Below are 23167 nucleotides of genomic sequence, written 5' to 3'. Positions count from 1 at the left end.
CATGCATTTAAGGGTTTAAGACATACTGTAAGATGAGTCTGTGAGGACACAATAAGGTATTATGTGAATACTTAACTGTCTGCATCTATTCCATCTACCTGAAAATTAATAACAGCGATGCCATTAAAGCAAATGTTTTTCATTGATTCACCCTAATGCCTCTCCTTTCACTCAGGTGAGGTACCGCTGGCACTCCATGTTTTCATTTTGTCACTTAAAATCTCCTCAGAGTATTTGGGTTTATGCTCATCTAATAACTGGCCTCTGGAGGGAAAGTGCAATTGTATGAAATTAAAAGGAAACCTCCTGAGGAAGGTAATGTGTTTGTACACACATCAAACGAAAGAGAAAGTGGCACTGACAACATCTCTCTACAGCTTGTGTGACTCGTGCTGTGCCAACCGTGCTTGTGAAGCAGTCCTTGAACAAGGGCGTTTTTTGATTCGGTGTGTATCTTCCTCTGTGTTGAGTGTGTGTGAGAGTGAGAGTGTGTGAGAGAGAGAGTTCTCCACTGCTCAAGGTGCCTGCCAACTGAATGACTTTGCTGCGAGGGATTAACAGTAACAGCGATCTATCTCTTCATGAAATCTTTCTGTAGCTCTTGAAAAAAATTATATCAAAATGTTGAACTACCCCCAATTCTGTGTGCCGGCATCCACACATGCAAGTCTGTCCAAAGACTTTACACGTGCTTGCATCATCATCCTTTTAATTGAGCTTCCTCTGCCTGCACTCCCTCCATGCGCTCCCACTTTCTTCTCCTCTCCCACTCTGTGTTGCTATCCAGGCTCTCCAGAAACCAGTTGCAAACTCCTCCTCTTCATCACCTAGCAGAATAATGAGTATACATTTATAAGGAAAAAAAACAAAACAGTGATTAACATTTCATCCCGGCCTTCTCTTAGCACTAGCGGAGCACAAATAATCAATAGACACAATGCAGCGGGAAAAGAGAAGTATGGAGAAATCAATCTGGACTGGAAGTCAAAGTGAGAAAGGTGCTTGCATGATCTCTCATAAAATCAGCTGCTAGACGAAGACTGTCTGGGAAAGAGACCCAGAGGACATGGCCGGACTGTCTCTATCGCTGCGGATCAATAAGAGGAAGCATGGAGGTCAGAGGTGGAGGTGCTACCCCGTATTGTATTTCTCTCACTATAATGATTCTATGCAATGCTAAAATTGATATGCAGATCATCCTCTTCCTCTCTCTTCAGTTTTGTTTTCCGCCTGCTTTATTGTAATTTTTTCATGGTGGCACCGTGCAAGAAAGTAAAGGTTACAAAGGAGGGAATGTGAGAAACAAAGCACATTCGTCAAGACATTTCCGAGGAGACAAACAACCAAAGCTAAAGTAATGACTCAATTTTAGTATATTTCTCACTTTGCTTTGCTATTCCGCTCAGTCTCTGGAGAGCATTAGTCATCTGTGTGTCAGGTGTAGGAAGTTTGAGTGCTTTTTAAAGATTTCTCTCTGGCAAAAAAATGCCCCACACTGGCTACAAAAGACAAACCGGGGGGAGAAAGAGTGTGAGTTTCTTTAAGATTTATTCATATGAAAATAATATAACAATAATAAGAACATAACAGATGTTTAAACTGCATTAATAGGGACTGTGTTCAGTGTAATGTCAAGGACTGTCCCTGGATTGAAAAAAAAAGAAAAAAACAATTTAATAGAATGACATACAGATTTGTTCACTGCTTGAACACTCTGAATCACAAATTTGTTAAATTGGTTTTTGACATGAGGGACTTCTGCAAATTAATGCAGTCATGCAAAATGACTTTTAACATCTAGCGTATCATTGCAGCAATATATACTTGTGAATATTTCAGTGATTTTTGCAGATAACTCTCCAGGAAATAACTCTTTAAACATTAAAATAAAAATCCAAAAAGACCCAGCCCATCTTCATTTCACTAACTGACTAATAAGGGGCTGTCTAACAAATTTTATACTTGAGTGCATTTCTCAAAACATCATGTCCATCACAACATCACAACACCTACATGGCATCCTATTCCGAACTGTAACCTCCTTTAAGAGGTGCGTTAAGTGACATTTCCTGCCCCAATGCACAAAATAATCTGTGACAAACTAGTCTAGCCTGCACACCTTTCCAAGACTCCCCTTTCAGCTGGCATCACAACACATTTCACCGTCAAGCCCAAAAAGCAAGTAACAATGCAGTTTTATTGTTATATACGTTTATATGTATATATTTATATATATATTAGATATATTCCCTCTTCACTAGATGTCTTTCTGCTGTGACAGCGTGACTCCTACTTTTGTCACTCTGCCAGGAACACGTCCATGCTATTTAATTTCTTGGCTGCTAATAGAGGTCAATACAAGCCATGTTTTGCTTAACGCCCCATTTAACCTTGAACAGCACTGCAGTTCATTGCAGCTTGACCAGAAAAGGTGGTCAGAACAATGTGTTAATGTCTGATAAATGGTTTTATAAGGGTATCCTTGGCCCTCGCTGGCAGGTACAGTATAGGAATGTGCTTCTGTGTAATCCTTGATTGTCGAACACTGACCTACCTACCTACCTACTGCTCGTGTTGGTGTCAGTAAAGTGCGCACAAACCGTGGGCTCGGGGATCTTTTTATTAACATGACGTGAAAAGCAGGTGCGTCCCAGCAGCTCGGAGCTGAGTAATTAACGGGTTAAAAGGCTGATGTGCATTAGGCCCCATGAGAGGTAGATGGCCTTGTAGTTATTATGCTGAAGTGTCAGAATTACAGATACGTGTGGGTGGAGCCATTGACCGGAGAAAAAGAAATAGCACGCTTCTGTGCCACTTAAATGTTGAATTAGAAGAAAGTCTGACTGCCAGATTAATAACTGGAGAACACTTACAATTATCTAACTGCTCATTATCATCAGAAAACCTCCTAATACCGCCTCCTTTCATACAAAATTCAGCTCCAGTCATGTATACATAAAGAAAAATCTCTGAAATAAAGTCTCACTTTTTCAATTACTTTCCTCTGAGTGCACTTACTATTGATTCCTTTTGTATTTTAGATTTTAGACTGTGTAAGTACTACGTACAGGAGGTCTATTTGGTCCACTGTGCATGTGCTTAATATTCTTGTGCTTGTGCCTTTCTCCTGTATTATAATAAGTTCTAGAAATTCAGTCCATGCAGGGGATGTGGACAGAGGAGAGGCTGTGTGTGAGCGCAGACGTACAGTCCTCGGCCACCTGCAGGAAAACAAATTGAGCTAAACAACCCAGCGAAGCCCTGCTGAAGCGTTAGAGAGGGGTTTGTGTCCTATTGGTCTATGTAGCATAAATCCTCATGTGTTATTCTCAATAATACGATTCTGCTCTGTAGCTCGCGCTCCCTCGCAGTTGGTGTCCATGTCGATGTTGTGTCAGTTACACAGTTGTTTCGATCTTTTCGATGATCTCTATCATTGACTTGGAGGGGGAGAGCAGAGAACAGTCGTCCTGATCCCAGAGGCTGCCGGGGCTGGAGTTCCCGTCTGTGCTCAACTCGTCGTCCTCCTCCTCGCTCTCCTCCTCACAGGACTCCAGGTAGTGCAGACCCAGCGCGTTGATGCCGGAGTCCTCGGAGCTGGATGGGGAGGAGCAGTGGTCCATTTTAGGGCCTTTTATCTTATCCACAGGGGAAGGATGTTTGTGTTCACTGTACACCTGGACCGGCTGCACAGGCGCAGGTGCAAATGCAGGTGTATGTTGGGTTGGCGGCGCAGGCTTCACTTGTTGCCGAGGCTGAGCAGGATTCTGGGGCTTCTGAGGAGTAGCTGGAGCAGGTGGGGGAGGTGTTGGGGGATGAGGTGGTTCTGGTAAGGGAGGCGGGGGGCGCTGCACGTAGCACATCTTTCCGTTTATGCGTTTGACAATGTAGTCATCCACAAATAGATCCGCGATGACGCAGTACTTGGGCGACTCCAGGTGAGGTGGGGACTGGAAGCAGGGGGCGAGCTTCAGGAAGCGCTCAGCCAGAGACACGGACAGGTCCATGGTGTTACTGTACTCTGTTCCAACAGCTGGCACGGTCGTGCTGGGCAGCTGGCACACATTGGTCATGGGCTGGTACACATACTTGCCTGAAGGGAGAAAAAAAACCAAAAAGGCTCTGATTAGCTCACAGTGTGCTACCTGCTCAGCACCAAACAGCAGACAGTTAGTGACTAGCTGGTGAACACAGTGGAGCATTACAACACAGAGACAGACATTTCTGAGGTTGAGACAAAGCCGAGTCAAAAAGGAGAATGAATAACAAAATTGGACTTATTCATCAGGGAGCCAGAAACACCACTCTGAATGAATGACAATGTAGCTCTGTGTCAGCTGAATGTTTTATAAAGCATCTGTTTACTACCATGTTTATCATATCAACTTAAAGGGGAACTACGCCCACTTTAAAATTCTTTCATGGCATTCCTTTGGTCTGAGACAGTTCAAAAATATTGGTAAACATGAACAACTCTCTAAAAAATCCAAAAGCTATCGTGCTAAAACTCAAATTTGTGATGTCAGTATATAAAGTCTGGAGCTGATGAATTGAGAAAGATATTTTAAATGACACTGAGAGCACCCAGGGGAACGTTCTGCGTATGTGGGTACATTTTCTGTTTCAGAGCTGAGAACGCTACAACAGATTAAAGCTCATTTGGCTATACAAAAGAAAAGGTATGGGTCCACAAATTTAGGCACCCAGTCATTGTCTATGGAGACTTCTAGACTTTATATCTAATGACATCACACGTTTGAGAAGAAGAATATCTCAAGTTCACAAATATTGATTGAACTTTCCTTGGCCATGGAAATACCATACTTAATTCTTAATTTAGGTGGTGTTTCCCCATTAAAAAGTGATAATATGTCATTGTTGTGTTTACAGCTTCTTTCCGCTGCCCCAGAGCGACCAAAAAAAAACAGTAATCAAATGCAGGTTTAAATCAATAAAATAGTGAATAAATCCAAACTATGGCACCATGTGGAGACATCTGGCAGGAATCCCGACAGCAGCATGAAAATGCACTCTGAAAATTCTAATTCATGTAAATAAGCTTTGCTTTGTAAAGACACAGTGGAATAGAAATTCATTTTACAACTTGTTATCCTGTGTCTGTGCATTAATTATTCTGTTATCTCTTGGTACTGTATGTACCAAATATGTGTCCCATTTCTGAGCATTTACACTGTTAGAAATAAGGGTGCTAACTAGAACCATATAAGGTTCTTCAGTTGGTCCCAATAGGAGAGGTTACACCTAGAATCCTTTAAGAGGATTCTACCTGGAACCCAACATAAAGGGTTGTACCTAGAACTAGGGATGTCCCAATCCTACGTCAAAGATCGCAATCAGGGCCGATCAAGGCATTTTTTAACAAATCGGCATCGGGTATATCGAGCTATATGAGGATGCGATCTTTTATTTAACATCAGCTGTCACACAGGTGTTTTTACTTGCAAAGCTTTCATGCAGAGACACGCTAAGTGCAGCTGTCTCCCACTCCCTGTTCTCTTTCTCTCCTCCACTCTGCTGAGCTCCCCGTGCATGTGTAAGAGCAGAGGCTGAGCCCCGCCACGGCCATAACCAACAGCAAAAACACAGTACGAGATTGTTTATTTATGGTTTTCACCAAAATTACGAGCCCTCGTTTCATTTCAGCTCAGTGTGAAAATCTTGTGCGTTTATGGCGCACAATGTTTATCTGAAGGCGGAGGAGAGACAGCAACAGCAGCAACTACACTCACCACACCACTGCAAAAAACACAAAAGAGTTTTATATTAATGTAGCCTAATCCATGCAAAAGATGTGCGGACAACGAAAAATAAACACTGAATGAAATACAGTTCATTCAGGTAACTCAGACATCAGCTGCACCAGAAAATAGAAGTATCAGATTGGGACTCCCATCCCATCCCCACCCAGAACCCCCTATGAGAGGTCCTACAGAGAACACTACTATGGTGTTATGGCTTTACCTAGAACCCTCTATCCATAACCTTCTGACTTCTAAGGGTGGAAACAAGGACCCATCCAGGGTGCTCTTCCAAGATCCCCTATATATTGCAAGGGTTTCATCTAGAATTCACCCAGGGGGTTCTAAAAATAGTAACTGCCTTCTTTACCCACAGATCTTGCTCTCATTCTTCATAGTTTTAGTTTAGCGGGCCAAGGGAACCACATAGCAGCCCTGGGTTTCATGAAGCTCCTAAAAGGTCAAGGCTGATACAATCCAGCAAAACCCACAACACTCATGGTTCACAATCATGTTATTAGGGGGTAGAGATTTCATTAAAACCTACTACTACAGCCTTCACTATTTCAATGTTGCAGTTGCGTTGGGAACCAAAACTCTGTTCCAAATTAGAACTGAATACGAGATGCCAAGTATCCATTAAAAAAAGACCATATGGTGTTGTATGGCATGAAATGATGTTAAAGATTTCAGCTATTGCATAACACAAAACAATGAATGGATTAGAGGATTCCTGACACATCTACATTTAAAAATACCATCTGAAACATAGGTAAACATTTTATTTTAGAATGAGGATCTTCTAACACCCATGCTTTCAACAATCCAAAGAACTGTTTCTTCCAAAAAGGGTTCTTTGGATTAAAAAGGTTTTTATTGGAACCCTTATACCCAGTTCAGACCAAAGATTCAGACACACCTTAAGGACAGAAACAGGCTCGGTGGGGACGCAGCAAGCAAACACGCCATCTGTGATCACTTGACCAACGGACTTCACTACAAGCTGATTGGCTGTAGAAACAGATGATGTGCTTTAAGTTCTGAAACCAGCTGCCGGCGATCTGACCAGCTGAGTTGCAGGTGACACCATCAGCCAGCTTTAGTCGAGCTCATACTGGCCAGTTCACAAAGCAGCAACTATTCTCTGCAATGTTCTAAAACGGTTTCGTCTCGTCCCAAATCTTTAGTCTGAGCTGGACTTTAGTCTTACTAAGAACCCCTAAGAACCCTCTCTTCAAAAAGGGTACTTCAGAAGAAAATGGTCCTAGGTAGAACTTCAGCCCTTCAGGAAGAACCCGTATTTCTAAGAGTGTACGTATCAAAATCCCTCTGTTTTCTCTTCCTGTCAACTGTATATTTGATATTTTTCATACATACATCTATCCAATCAAGTATGAACCCTTCCATCATGTAAAACTGCACTCAACCCCTTAAGTCATGGGTTGCTGTCGCAAGTAGAGAAATATAATAATACTAGTGAATAAACATGTGTAGCCTATTTTCAGTTAGTCTTAAGTGAGGACAGTTTCTGAAGATGCCAAAAAGTGAGTTGGGAGGCACAAGTGAGGAGTGTGTCTGTGATAACTCTGTCCTTTCTTAAAGGTGGTTCCAATTTTCGCATCACAAAGCATTTCATGCCGCCGAAGGCAAAAATACCTGCCTCGCCACCACCATCTGAGGTGGAGCTGCAGCCAGAGTGTAACATAGTTTAAATGTAAGGCTATCCTGAGCCGAGCAGCAATCATGTTGGACCCTAAGAAGCTGATGCAAGACTTAGTTCAAAACGGACATATAGGATTAAGGCCAAACAACACCATGGTGCTGATTTACATCTGGATCACTTACATAATGGATCGTGATGGTGAATATAGTGTCACATCCTCTCTGAGATAAAGGCCATACATTTGTTCTGGGAAAGTGTCTATGTTCATATACACATTTTCTAACGCCTTCTGTGTGAGTTATGCCTCCCATCCTGGCAACTCATATACTGGTGGTGATTGTGCAAAATGACTGCTCCCAAATGTTACTCATTGTTTGCAGCCCACTGCCTCCAACTCTGAGCCGTGCAGCCTGAATAGTGCGGCTCAGATGTGTGTTTAACTGGCTCCCCGGAGAGGGAGAACTACAGAAGATGACAGGCCTACGCATCACTTCCTCTCACTCTGTGTCCTTGTCTTTTGTTTCGCTGGCTGGGGGACCCATTCAATCAAAAATCTTTTCCCAGGTTACACTGAAAACATCAAACTACTTCAAAGTAGGGAAGTGGCTCTGTTTTCAGAGTTTGCTGATGAGACGTTTCTGCACCACACAAAAGATACTTAGTTTAATTAAATCTTTATTTTCAGCTCACAAGAAGAGTTAACTTCATTCACGTGACCAGCTCTTCATTAAGGACACAAAACTGCATCATCCACCCGTGCCAAGCACTTAAAAGAGGCTTGATGTCCGTATACTTTGTAAACACTGTTAACAGAAAACACAGGAGCTAATGTCGATACAGACGAAAGCGGGGAAACAGTAGCCGTCCTCTGTTTAATGAGAGAAACTCAATGGTCCATGTTCAGACTGAGACGAGCCCATTCAGGCAGACACAATAGAGGCAACAAATGAGAGCTAAAGCTGTAGAAGGCAATGTGTTGACATTTAGTTTTTAGCATATTACACCTAATTGCATTCATCCATCTGGAGTTTCAAATACCAAGAGCAATACTGGGGGACAGACAGATGCATGGGCAGACAACAAAACAGACAGACATATGGAGCTAACACAACACTAACACTGGCTGTCGTCAGCAGCCTTGCAGAAGGAACACAGGCTGTCTGTAGATTTACAAGGTGTGCACAGAATGCAGAATTAGTTTGCACTAAGTTAGAAATATCACTGTTTCCATCAGGCCCAGAGCTCTGCGTTATGTGGGACATTAATCTCACCTAGTCTGGCAAACAGGAGAAGGGGAGAATCCTTACATGTTAAAGAACCCGGACCCTATTTTCCATTTTTTCTGTGTCCAAGTGACAAATGGAAACAACAATCTACAGCAAAAACAGGCTGCAATGTAATCCCCTCAGACAATTGTGCACTGTCAATTTACATCTATTGAAAGTGCTTGTTTTTGCCACTGACATGCTCACACGTCTGACAGCATTATGGAAAGGACTCTACAGAGAGATGAAATGTTATTCCTTACCATTCACTGGTCTGTTTGTTATTGTGACTGAATGCCGCTCAAGTAGAAGTCTCGTTCTGAAATCTCGAGAGAGGTGACTTGTTGAAGGAAAAACATCAGTGGAAATGTTAGTGAGAGTTGGAGAGAGGGGTGATGAGAGTGCTGGAGTAGCGAAAGCCTAGCTTAGTGTTATGTAAGATGTTGGGTGTCATGGCTGAATATTTAAGTGATTTCAACAATGTGGAAAAGTCAGCGAGTTTTCAGAACGAGACTTCTCCCTGAGCAGGACTTGGTTAACCAACAGCGGATCAGTGAAAAGGTAAAGAAAAACATTTTATTTCTCAAGGAGGATCCTTTACATAATGTTGTCAGAAATTATGCTAGCAATCTGAGCAGTTGATCTGAGCTGTCAGTGGCAAAAACAAACAGTATTTGATGGTGCTCAGTTGCCTGTAGAATTGCATTGCAGCCTGTTTCACCATTGTGGCTGAATTGTTCTCTCTGAATACTGGACTAATTTTAAGAATTGTTGCTCCCATTAGTCATTTAGACACAAAAACGTGGAAATAGGGTCCAGGTTCCAGAAATACCAAGGCTTCCTTTTCAGCAAAACACAACTTTCTGTTTTTGGATTGCATGCTTGAAGATACATTTAATTAGATTATTACAAATACTATTATTATTACAAATAATGTAGGTGGTGGTAGTTACTTTGAGATACTTTGTTTTAAGACTCTTTTAATGGCATGTGGAACTGCAACAATTAGTTGATCAATTGATAAGTCGATTGACACGAAATCAATCGCCAACTATATATTGATCATTAAAAAAGTATTTTAGTTGGGGCACCCACTAGCTCACCTGGTAGAGCAGGCGCCCCATCCACAAAAGGTTGTGTCCTTGCTGCAGTGGCCACGGGCTCAATTCCAATTTCCAACCCTTTGCTGCATATCATTCCCCCTCTCCGTCCCCCCTTCACACTATAGATGTCCTATCAAATAAAGGCAAAATGCTCCAACAAATATCTTTAAAAATAATTGTTTTAGTCATTTCCAAGTAAAAATGGCAAACATTTACAGGTTTTAACCGAGCAGCTTGCTCCAGGGGTGAAAAATGAAGCCAACACAGAAGTGCCAAAACCTGCAGTTCTTCAAATGGCCACTTGAGGCTGGATCCAGAAGCCAGTCAATCCCAATACACCACCATGTTAAAACAGCAGAAATAAACATGTTAACAGCCTGGTACAAAATAAGTTTTTGGTCTCTATAGCTAATTTCCACCTCCATGACAACTATAGGGGTGAACTTTTATTTAACTCATCCACTTAAATTTTATTAAGGCTCAAAGTTAAAAAAAATTAAGAGTGGGTCCATTAAGGGTGGGTCGCTTTGAGTAACAGGCTGTCTCTGAGGCGTCGCTACACTCTGTGAGTCAGACCCTCCACTCACTCCTCCACAGCTCTATCGTCTTGTCCAAATCACTTCTGGCTCCAAAGAACTAAAATGGTGAAGGCCAAAATGCTGAACTCGAGGCTCCATAATGGGAGTCCACGAACCAATGGATGATGTCACGATAGCTACATTCATTGTTTTGAACAGTTTTACCCTCTCAGATGAGTATTTGATGTGTTTCTGTGTAACACATAAACATAAACTGAAATTTTTCAATGTTAGACTGCTGGCTAAAATATTATAACATGCATTTTTACTGTTTTCTGAAAAAAAATATTAACAGAATAATCAAGAGAGTTCTTGGCATAATAATCAATAATGAAAACAGTTGTTAGCTACAGCTCTAATGGGATTAATTCCTGTCATATACTTTGACTATGGCATTTAAAGGTGTCTTATGGAGTTTCTGACCACTAGTAATGCTACAGAGCAATGTTTGTACAATTGGGTTCCTGTCTTGTTTGTATCATGCTCACACGCATGCTAACAGTAGCAACCTGGCCATTACAGCAGAGAAGAGGTGTACAAGCCAGCAAACATTAATGTAAGAGATGCATGATTTGAAATATTTTTAAAAGATGTTGTATGAAGGAGAAAATGCATTTAGTGTGTTCATCAAGCCATAATGATACAAGTGTGATCTGGTGGTTTATCCTTAATAAACTTTGAACAACAACAACGATGGTTTGTTTACAAGAAAACTGACCTTTAATTTCAACGGACTCAACCATGGACGAAAGAAAACCTCAACAATGCAGAACAGATGAGCCAATGCAGAGTGCCCCTTTACTGGAGATATACAAACACTGACTGACAGCCAGTGAACACTGTCTATGCAGCTTTATTGATATTCAGCTGTACTCTACCCTTCTGTGTTTCCCAGTGCTGGAGCCCTCGCATGACAATGTCAGTTGTTAAGCGGCCTCTGCACCCTCCCTCTGCGCTGTGTGTACGTGTGTTTGTATTTCCATGCTAACAGAGACCAGATGTCCTCACAAAGAAGGAAAAAATGTCTGTTTCACAATTCTGAGGGCATTTTGCCACCCCCCACTTTTTCGTTCAGGGTTATGAAATGAAAGATGAGACTAGCATCATTCTATATTTTTCTTACTGTCCACAAATTCCATAAAAAGACCAAAACTGACAATATATAAGATCTTTAAATACTTTCTGAGTTGCCTACCCGGCCTGTGGCGCTTGGCCAGACACCCATTGATTTCTACTGAAGACACAAATCGTTAAAAATGGGTCACAAATATATAGCTCAATTTTTAAAAAATATAAGCTAAATCAGTCTCCCAACCAGCTAGGCATTGTGGCTTTAAGCAAATGTTACTTAAACAATAAGAAATGGTGCATTTGTGGGGGACTATTTTCCCTAGATTAATAGCCTACACATTTAGTGGGCTGAGTATTTATGGCAGCAGGATGGTCTTTGTGGGACTGAATCAAAATAAACTTCAGTGTCCATGTTCATGGTAATGAAGAAACATGTCTCACTGTGCAAGAGTGTATTTAATAGTTTCTGTACTGCAGTGGAGGTCTACAGCACAGAGGAGAGAGCTATATCAGGCTCTGGCTTCACAGAAAACACTTGTTAGTGAGACTGATTCATTGTTGGATTTGGTCTTTTAAAGGTCTAGTGTGTAGGATTTAGTGGCTTCCACCGGTGAGGTGGCAGATTGCAACCAACTGAGATTTCTCTCGTGTGTTCAGCGGGCAACTAGCAACTAAGGGTAGTAAGAGTGCAAAGAGCGCTAAGAACGCAGAGAGAGCTAACAGTGTTAACCTGTGAAGTCACCAGAGGGTGGGTGCTACGCTTCTGCAAAGACAATGTGGACCTAGAGGGTGTTATTAGCAGTAACCGTATGAACAGAGTGCAGAGCAATTAGCTGGCCAGTGGGATACACACAGGGACTCACAGGCAAGTAGGACAGAATGCTCCTGGGATGATGTTTTTCTGTAGGCAGATGCATAAGTTAGTGTCACCCTGGTTTCCTCGTCAAAAAGCCTATGGGATGGCCTATGGATTATTGCAGAAAATAAACTCTGTGGCAGACAGATGTTTATGATGCTTACACATTTTGTTCAGCAAGAAAATCCTCATAGATGAACACCACTTCTATGACTCTTGAAGCCCAAATGCAATAGTCAGAGGTAAAAAGCTAACATTAGGTTATAATCAAACTACGCCGCAGTCGCATGATTTAACCACAGTGAGACCGTGTTTGCTGTCATTAGGTTCTGTTGTCTTATGTAGCCATTTGTTAGCTACCACTTTTTTTAAGACACATAAAAGCTTTAAAATTCACAAGTGGGGAGTTACTGACGTATTTCATGTTGTAGAACAAAGCATGAAAGTCTGTGTTAGCCATCAACTTTATTTCACGCATCTAACCTATAACCCATTCACTTCAAGACGAGGGAAGCGGGAGTGGCAAAATGCTACCCAATTTCTGGGTTTTGAGACTCACTCCTGTGGCACTCTGTAGCTGCGGCTGGAGCAGCTACGTTATCAGCCCATGTTGCTAAGTTAGCGCTTAGTTAGCTATGAAGTATTAAAAAGTGGTTAAAAGAGAGGCGGTTAGGGTAAGGGTCACATCTTGTTACTTTTAAGACGAATCACGTCCTCATGTAGGCCTATGATGAATCATAAAATGGATCATTGCTACCGTTGGCCTCATATTTGTTCGCTGCAACATGGCGTTGTCGTGTTGGTAGGTTTTTCTTGTACTAGTGGTGGGTGCGGTTTGTAGGGGTGTGTTGCGTACACTCCAAACAGAATTGTGTCTGCAGATATACATGTCTCCTCGTATGCACTAACATGCAAGCGCTGCAAGGCCATCTACCACAACAACAAACAGAAGCTTAGATTACAACCCACAGAGGAAGCGTGACTTCATTCTCTGGTAAGGACGCCATTACTGATTTCTATAATCAATTAACTTACATCTTTATACAGCAAAGAGTTGTTTTCTGCCATATTAATGCTCTGAATGTCACATAATGAGTGCAAAATGGTGAACATCGCTTGCAATCCATCCTACATTTCCCCTCTTTCTTGTTGTTTTGTAGTGTATTTTCTCCTTCCTAAAGATAACTGGCCTCACAGAGACAACATGCTGTCACGAGACATTTCTATCCCTGCTGCAATGAAGACTGACAGACTAAAAAAAAGCATCAGCAGTAAATGTACGAGTTTTTGAGTCAATGCTTCAGAACCGAAAGCAGGAGCTTCTCTGCAGACCCACCACTTTACACCTACAATCACTCTGTGAAAAATCAACTGCAGAGGAAACGCAGGCACAATGTTTTCCACTGACAGCAGCCTCAATAGACCAGAATAATACAGTACGTAGCCACAGGACATTTTGCACTTTGAGTAAGGCAAATGACTCCATACTTTTTTTCTCAACTGGAAAGCCTTTCATCACGTTATCATTAAAAGCCACCGAGAGCAACAAGTTCACTGGGGACCGATGAAAGGCATTCTGGGGGATGTAGGAGATCACGAACTGGAGGAGATCTTAATGAGGCAGTTGGGTACATCAAACGAGGAAGTAACACCTCTTCATTACAAGAATGTAATAATGAATTGAGGGGATCTACAGTTTAAAAGCAGTGGAGGGGACTCTCTTGCCTACTTTTACAATGAGGGAGTGAACTGTGTCCAAAGTATCACAAAATGTCTGCAATATATATTAGGGAACTTGGGATTCATTATTTGAGTCAGTGTAAGAATCTATTAGTTTCATTTAGGTGTTGGAACCAGAAGATAGAGAGTGTTATATATAGCCAGGAGCTGTTTTTAAAAATACATTTATGATAAAAATCTAGAGTTCAATAGGTTAATGAGACAGCAGGAGAACAGGCAGCTCTTTCCCAGGAAGTTACAGAGTGCTCTCTAGAGGAGGGAGTGGAGTGGATGAGCTACAGTGCAAGGAGCTCAAACTCCTCTGCTCCCACCTGCCTCCATCTTGCATGCCTTCCCCGCTCTCTCCTGGGCCTGTGGCTGGCCGACGGCTGCACAGTCTGGTTTAATACAGGAGATAGTGTCTCTGAATAATGCAGCATGTACCTCCTCAGTCTCTCACTCTCTCTCACACAGGGCTTCGACATCACTCCGTCCAAATTTCGGCTCTACTGTCGCTGCAGCTGGAGGGGAAAACACTTGAGAGACTGAGGTTTTATTGTCGACAAACTCTACATATAGTGAAGATGAATGGGCACGACTGTCTCACACAGATTATGTCATTTTAATATCAGCTTATATCAAAGCCTCAGTGGAGACTGAGTCATTAGCAGCCCCCTCAGTTTGATTTTTTTGTCATTTGAGCTGAAGCCAGAAGTCTTCATGTGCAGTCTGAGCAGATCTTGTACTGTAAATGCAACACGCCAGTTCAAACCAGCATGTTGGCAAAATCAGGTGAGCGAAAACAATTATTTTAGCAGACTGTTTTCATTTATCGACAGCTGCTGCACCCATTTGGCCGGTGGATACGTCCACTCACACATCCGCTGCTCTTTGTGTTTAAATCTGTCCAACAAAGAGGCTGCAGCCGGGGGTAACAACACAAGTCTCAGGTTTCAACGGAGGGGACGGTCTGACCCAGCATCATGTGAAACTCCTTTCCTGTTTCGTGTTTCATGCCTCCAGAGGGGAAAGGCTGTTCCTGACTTGCAGCCAGCTTGAAATCCACTGTTTAGTCTGTCACCATAGAGAAAAAAATGCAACTCTCTGGACTGTTTTTCCTCTTCACAGTGCATTAAAGAAGCATTTCACTGCTGGAAAGATCATCTCTTAAAACTGGGCTGTCTATTCAGTAGAAAGATGAAAATCTTTTTGAAATTGGTGCTACATGACCAGAGGAAAATGAGAAAAAGGGCTCTGGTATTTGCTCTTGCTCAAGAAGTAGAAAACCTAAAACTACCAGAATGCACTGTGCCACACCAGACCAATTAACACTCCCACTGTTGGATGATGTAATGTGAGCTTGTGCATGTTGACACAGGAAACAACATGGTGGCCAGATGGTGACAAATGATCAGGAATTACAGTTTTACAGTTTGATCTCAGTATTTACAGTACGGTGCCCACATCCTGTTCACAAAGTCTCATAATACAGCCAAACAGTGCACAAAAATATGTTTCCGAAAACACTTTAGGCAATACAGTAACATAATCTTGGTTTGCTGATTTGCTTCTATACCCTGTGTCCATGGTGGCGGCCCGAACAACAGCCCGAAAAACGGATGATGCCTTTTAAGCAGAGATATGAGCAGGGACATCTGGGCACTGGTAAGATGGAGGGAAGTTTACCATAGTTCATTTACACATACTGCCTACATTGCTATGACCCAAAGCTGGTTGAAAATTGGCAAAGTTTCCTCTTAAGCTTCAACTCTTGCAAAGGCCTTAAAGGATGGTTCAGATTTCTTCAAGGCTATCTTACTACAATACTGATATGTCCAAATGTACGCTTAACAATCAGTTAACTAGCTAACAGGACATTTTGACTGACTCTGTTTCATTCAAGTGTCCCAGTAAGCCATGACAGTCTGACAGTGATCCAGCTTGCACAATCCCAGGACCCTAAAACTGAAGCATCCATTCATTTTAATCTTTACACCTGTGCTTCTCCTACCGTGACACATCAAAAGTTTCTCAACGGAAAATCGTCTTCATTAATACATGATGAATATATGATGTGAAAACCGTCTTTGGATTCAACACCTTACATGGAAAATTTGTGGATAAAGGTGAGGCTGCTTCCTGTTCAAAGGCATTCATCTACCAAGACTTAAGTCACCTGTGAGCTTGTCAAAACAGCGAGGTAGCGGAGACACCAGTGACTAACGAAACAACAGGCTACTTGAGTTGCATTTGACTCAACTGATAAGTAGGGCTACAACGATTAGTTGACTAATCGATGGCTAATCAACTATTAAAGTAATCAGTGACTATTTTAGTAGTCGACTAATCGGTTTGAGTCATTTTTCATAGAAAAGTACTATAAAAGTACCCTAAAATACTCTTATTACAGCTTCTTACGTTCAAATATTGGCAGCTTTACACACTCTCCCATGACGGTGAACTAAAACCCTTTGGCGTGAGTACGAAACAAGACATTAGATGACATAATTTTGGGGTTTGGGAGAGACAGACCAACATTTTTCAACATTTTAACACATTTTTTGATAAAATGATTAGTCGACTAATTGAAGAAATAATCGTCAGATCAGTCGACAGTGAAAATAATCGTTAGTTGCAGCTCTACTGACAAGTGACCCTGTACGCTTCCTAAGGTTCAGCTCAAAGCTAATATGAGGCTCCAGCAGTCTAAGTTAGTCAAGTCAAGTTGGTGTCTTACAAAGTTGCAGTCTCGTGTTTTCCCCTAGAGTACTGTGGTATTGTGCATGCTTTTAAGTGGTTATACATAGTGTATGTGTGTGCGTGGGTGTGTGTGTGTACAAGACAAATAATCTATGTCTCTCCCTTCTTTCCTTCCTTCTTATGCCTCCAAAAGTTTGAAAATGAGAAGAAGCAAGTCCAACTGTCCCTCCCCCACAAAGGCCATGAGTTTAAATGCATGTTTTTAACACACACTTCTAAAACCCTAATATAGTTAAGACTCTCATAAATAAAAAATAACATCCTAATGAAGAACAGGAACAATATCTATATAAATTTGATCACTTATCTCCTTTACTGCCATAAAATACAATGTGTTTGCTGTGTGTTACATCACTAGAAAGCCCAGGAAATGCTTTACACAGTACGTCAGGACTCAAATAGACTGCCTGAATGGTGTTTGAAAGATAGGCCTCAAGGTTGTGCCCCTGAGAGAGGACGAAAAGATTCTGCAATAATCCTTTCAGAACTTTTCTTTGGTGCTGCCCTGTTTCCAACATTGAGAGACCAGCAGTTAGAGTGGTTCCCAAACATGAACAATCAATCAAAAAACATCCCCTCTGGCCTGTGCTAACAATGTATCGACCCTTCAATAATAGCTGAAGCATTTTATGATTCAGCACTGCGGCAAATTTTGAATTGGTCAGCAAATCAATCAATAAAGTGCAGAGCTTTATCCAATAAGCCTTCATATTTCCCTTTAGAAATAGTTGCAAGCTACAGCTGCGTGGTGTGACAGATGAGATGAGGAAATCTGACAGAAGGATCCCCATTTCGTGTATCTACAAGAGAAGTACAACTTGTAACGTGCAAAATTGAAGCTGGCAGAGAACGAGCAGACTGACAAGACTGTTCAGGACTCATTAGACTCTGTTAGACTTTCTTAATGAGTAATTCATTGCTCTGCCTGGTAATTGTAATCAGTTAGTAAAGGATAAAGAGAGAGAAAAAAATATTCAGACCAGGTGGTTCCAGTGCTGCTTTGAGCAGAAGCTCTCATCAGACATGACATATTGGCGGTGACACTAAACGCAGCTAATTACCACTAATGAGAGACTTGGACTGATGTTGTCACCAGCTGGGAACACTGCCTCCACATACATCCAAATCCAGTTTTCCCCAGTTTCTCAGCCAAAGGTTTAAGAAAGCTACAACTAAGTGGAAACTACTGGAAGGCTGTCAAAGCTTCATTTTCTTGCTGTAGCCTGCACAGACGATAAGTGTCGTCTGAGTGCTGAAGGGGCGAGGAAGACAACAATAACTTGATTCTTATGCGACGGCACGTAGGAAGTAGAAGAAGCCAGGAATTAAGTCACAGGTAATCACTGCTCCACAGGTGCGATAATGGAAATAATTTGTGTTTGAAAATTCAAATGTTGAGCCAAAGTCTTACTAAACATTGACCTTTTGTATTTGTTTGCCTGGAAACCTATTAAAAATGTAATTAAAAAGGCAGTCTAGCAAGGCTCCCTGTGGTGAATGCGCAATTATCAGCCTCAGAACAAGTTTATACTCCAGGCGACAGTCATAGGCACGTTCAAAATGAGAACGTGGTAAGATAAGGGGCGTTACAACATTTCACTCTTTTGCATCCAGTGTTATTGTGTGTTGCTAGAAAGAAGGGTGTGAGCCAGAAAGAGCAGGCGGCTATTGCATGCAGAATCACGCTGCTATACTTTTCTCACTGGGTGCCCTATTTCTGCCTGATTCAGCAGTCTAAGCTGGTTTATTCTCACTGTGGTGCATGAGTGTCCTGCGAGGGGAACCTGTGAATTACAATGGAAAGAGATGTGAAGGTGAGAGAAGTTCCATCAGGATGTGGCTGCCTCTTTCCTCTAAACCATAACAAGCCTGAATCAAATAATGGGGACACAGTGCTCCATGTCCATTGTGCAGCACATTTCCAGCCAGAGTGATGAATATTTCAGAGATGAAAGGAGGAGCAAGTCCAAATGTTTACAAATGATGCAACACTGAACAGGCATTGCTGAGAAACACAAATCCCAGATGTGGCTCATAATAAAGCGGAAAGAATTCATCAGTTTTCTGCCACATCAGATATTTCAAATCGCTTGGCTCATTCTGGACGCAGGCAGGCATCTAAATCCAATGATTACATGGCAAAGATTACAATGTGACTTGTGCAGTTGCACACTATAAGCCCCGACTGCGTGGTGCAGAGTGGAGGGTGATTGTGTTTTACACTGATCTGAGGATTTCCAGGGCAGCCAGAGATGGGATAAATTAGGGCGGCACAAAGAGACGGACATCCTGTCAGGTTCAGGCACGGCTACTGTGGTTCTGCGGTGGTGTGGAAGTGTCAAGTCGGTTCACATGGAGAGAAAGTGTCTGAGGTGCGTAAGTGGTGCAAATGCCACTGACACTTGAAAAAAGTGAAAAGGAAACTGTCTACGTTTGAGTGGAGCTGAGCTCTATTGCCAATACAGTCAATATAAAGGATTTTAACTATAATATTGTTGTACTATTGAGTTCAGTTGATATTATCAAATATTTAGCCTGTAAGTGAAGAATATGCTGCTGAACCTGTTTGACTTTGTCTCTCTTGATGATTTTGTGGCCAGAGGTTATACTTTAAAGGATAAAGGGCTCTCTCTACAACAGTAACTATAAATATATTAAAACATCGTTCTAACTCAAGCATATGGTGGAGCTCATACCACAACTATAAAGACAACAACAGTGGTGAACAATAGCAGATATTCATAGCAATTGATTAATGATAGAAACACTATTAGCCAATCAAAATCCATCTGAATTTACAGGGCAACACAGCTGGAGCACCCAGCGTGTGCTTGGCGCCCACTGTTCACCGAATGTTATTGTTCATTAGTGTGGATGCTCACATTATCTCTGTTATAGTTGTTACTTTAATACTGATGATATTCAAAATGTCTGTTATTGTCAACAAAACCCATGAAAACACAAGACAAGTATGCTAGTTAATTTCTCAGAGTCTCAGTATTTCCCGATGTCACGACACTGTGTGTAGCACTCAGCCACAAGCCCGTTCCTTCAAATGCAAAATGTAAATCTTTAGATCTGGGTCACACCTGCACAGTTTCATTCTGTAAACGGGCTAAATAATTTCCCAAAACAGCTGGGCAGTGTAGTTTTTAGCAACATTACTCAAACAGGAATAAATACTGCATTTGTTGGGGACTTTCTCAGCTGCGGATTAATAAAGAGAGTATTTACTGCACACGGATTGTGTGTGTGTGGGATCGACTCAAAATAAACTACAGTGCCCATGTTCATCATGATGAAGAAATGGTATGTTGAAAATGGTCTACGGCTCAGAGGAATACGCTATTTCAGGCTTTGGCTACACAGGCAACTCTTAGAAGAAATAATCCATTGTGGGTTCCCATCTGATCATGTGATTTGCTGATGGTAAGAAAATTGTCACAAGACTTGCATTTTAAAGCAGAAATGAAAGCTGTGACTCAAGTGTCACGTCACGCAGCATTTTTCTAAGTAACTGCATTAACAGTGAAGTAAAGGAAGGTTGATTTTTTTTTTTTAATCTTTCTGAGCATTTCTTTTGATTCTTTTACATAATATACACATGTACTCTCATATTTAGGATGTAAGACGGACAGATAACCACGAAGGAATATGCTACAGTATAAGCTGAAGGCCTTAAGAGTTCAATACAAAGTGAACTAGGAGACAATATCAAAAGTTAAGATTATTCTAGTGTTTTTCACCCCTACATACCTCAATTAGTCATCATTTACAGTAAATACATGGACTTACAGTAGAAAAATAATATACCCCCCTATTAAAATATGCTATTAATGTCCCCCCATAGTATATTGACTATTACTATGCTATGGCAAGCAACTCCACACATTCACAAATCATAAATCATAAATAAACTTTAAAAATGCCATTATCATTGCTACCAACCCTGGTATTACTATGTACTGCAGTTCTGCACGTGGTTTGTCCAAGTGGTGTTGCCATACCACAGCAGAACACGGACCACAGGCGTATCCAGTTAACATTAATGTCTTTATTACATTATATTTGTCGAAAAGCCTGCGTGATGTGTGAGCAAAGTGTCAATCATTTATGTTTTCTGCATGTTTAATTTATGTAGACAGTAGTGCCTTTAATTTATTGCATATTTGTAGGCCTACGGTACTGTGTAGCTGTACTTGCTTATGATAAATAATATAACATAGTAAGAAACGGTAGTAGTAGTAGTAAGAAACAGGGGTGGGGGAAAAATCGATACAGACTGAGATGAACAGACTGAAAATCTTTATCTCATTTGATAAAATAGATGTTGAGAAATTAAATTCTTTAGGGACGTAAGTTACAGTTTTAAAAAAGGTTTTCAGCATAATAAACGTCATGAAAATGTCATGCATAAGGCATCTCCAGAACATACTTTAATTTCATTCTCTGTCCCTTAGTTAAATATTTTTTTTATTATATTGCCGTAGTTCACTCTGTATACAGACAGTGTGATAATCTGTGAGCGACAAATGTCATGAGGGGGCGTCTTTTTTCTTCTCTTTCCTGTTTTGGGAGGACATGTTGTGTTTGCATTGTCATGTGAAGCCCGGCTGCTCTGAGCAAACCTTTTAAAAATCCATATACGCAGTACCGGGGAGAATAAAGTTGCCAAACAGAAGATGAGTCCAGTCATCTTATGAGTGCAATCGCAGCACATTTACAATTGCAATAATACGATACAATATGATACGATATTGCATTGTGACTAAGTATTGTGATAATACTGTACCGTGGATCCTCTGGTGATTCCCACCCTGAGTAGGATATTAGTTTTCATATTTACTAAGACCACCCCCACCCCAACAGATTTGGTCCTCCTCAGTGTTGACTCCATGGCTACGGCCTTGATTACAGCTGACAGCTAAAGTGACATGGATACAGGAAAACTGCCTTGATGCAATCTGTTTAAGTCACTATATTTGAATGAATGAATGAATTACTGAAAATCTGGAGTGGGTATCAACATTTAACACTGAGGCACAAGTACAGAACAGAATAATGGCAGTAACACTGAAACCATTAAACATCTGCTTCTGAATTTTGCAGCCTCCATTGTTTAGTCTACATAAACTATTCATACAAAAGCGTCTGTTAGAAGGTCTCTGATCAAGGATAAATGTGACTCTAAGTTTGACCTCGATATTATGGCAGTGAATACAACTCAGACAAGTTTTAAAAAAAAAATCAGATTAAGAGCACTTAGACAGCAAATGTTCACTCTGAGCGCGTCAGTATGGAGTTAATATCTGCTTCATTTTGTCCTTTATAGTCGAGACCCAAGTGAGCCGATGCTTCTCCGCTCTCAACACGGCCATGACTGTCTATCATCATATTCTGCCACCACAGTTACACTGAGTGAGATAGATTTCTGGTATTACAGTGAGCTATTAAACCGTGTAAAACAAACTTACAGTGACACCAGCCCAAGTGGCAGCACCAGTGCAGCTTGAAGCACTTCCCGTGGCTGTGGGTAGCGCAGATGGAGAGCCCATCACAAGGCAGGAAGTCTGGTCTCCCCGCGCAGCTCTTGGCCAAAGCCTGCGCCTCGTCCAACTTCTCACTCTTCGGACACTTCTGTGCTCCCGAGGCGGCCATGCCAACATTTCCTGGATCCAAACAAAAAGAAAAGCTTCGTCCGAGTAAACTACAACATAACCGCGAGGGACCGAGCCGAGGTTTCACGGTCCACGCAGCCCAGGAAGCTTCTCAACTGGGAGACAGACGGGAAAGGCGGCGCTGGATCTGTGTATCCAGAGCAGCTGCTCACACAAAGGGTGGAAACATATCCCGTGAAAGTACAAGAGCGTCAATTAGCAACGTGTAATGTGACATTTAAAGCCTCCCATGGTCGTGATCAACACATCTCTCCATCCTCCCCTCGCGTCGGGAAGCTCCTCTGTGCGCTGGTGACGCGCGTACGGAACAACGGCGCGCATCTGAACTTCATCACACAACGGGAGGAGTCCACAAACACAAAGCCAGCTGCTCTGCGCACTTCAAACACGCATCCAGGCTTTCATTCCTTTAAAAACTTCACAGCACCTGGATCTGGATCTGACAGAAATACTCACTTTCATCTAAATAATATTAACAAATAAGCCACATTTTTAGAATATCTCCTAATTATATAATCTTGGTAATATTCCAATAGTTCACTAAATCGTGATTATTGTTTTGATCATGCAGTTCCCCGCCTTTAAACAATGAAAGGTTCAGAAATAGTGCAGTTACAGACAAAATGGAGCATCATACTGTACAATCCAGCTGCTCAGTCTGGAGCCTGCAGCCGCCGCTAGATGGCAACCCCAACATCGACTCATTGCTGGGGCT

General features: G+C 41.7%; 1 protein-coding gene across 1 annotated transcript; it reads right to left on the bottom strand.

Annotated features, from left to right (window-relative positions):
- Positions 1-1531: 1531 nt before the first annotated feature.
- Positions 1532-22815, bottom strand: zgc:162707 (UPF0524 protein C3orf70 homolog B). Its single transcript, XM_050048470.1, has 2 exons — positions 22249-22815; positions 1532-4093 (listed from the first exon to the last, which is right to left on the bottom strand). Exons 1-2 carry the CDS (start codon positions 22430-22432, stop codon positions 3399-3401), a joined length of 879 nt encoding a protein of 292 aa, XP_049904427.1. The 5' UTR covers positions 22433-22815; the 3' UTR covers positions 1532-3398.
- Between the last annotated feature and the right edge of the window lie 352 nt (positions 22816-23167).

Source organism: Epinephelus moara, chromosome 7 (assembly GCF_006386435.1).
Source record: "Epinephelus moara isolate mb chromosome 7, YSFRI_EMoa_1.0, whole genome shotgun sequence".
Taxonomy (NCBI): domain Eukaryota; kingdom Metazoa; phylum Chordata; class Actinopteri; order Perciformes; family Serranidae; genus Epinephelus; species Epinephelus moara.
Note: the sequence above shows the minus strand (reverse complement) of the source record. Positions and strands in the feature narration are given on the sequence as shown.

Excerpts from the sequence above, each read along its gene's own strand:
- zgc:162707 (XM_050048470.1), bottom strand. The coding sequence starts at position 22,432 with ATGGCCGCCTCGGGAGCACAGAAGTGTCCGAAGAGTGAGAAGTTGGAC. Across the intron at positions 4,094-22,248 it reads CCACTTGGGCTGGTGTCACT|GCAAGTATGTGTACCAGCCC; the intron begins GTAAGTTTGTTT and ends TTCTCCCTTCAG.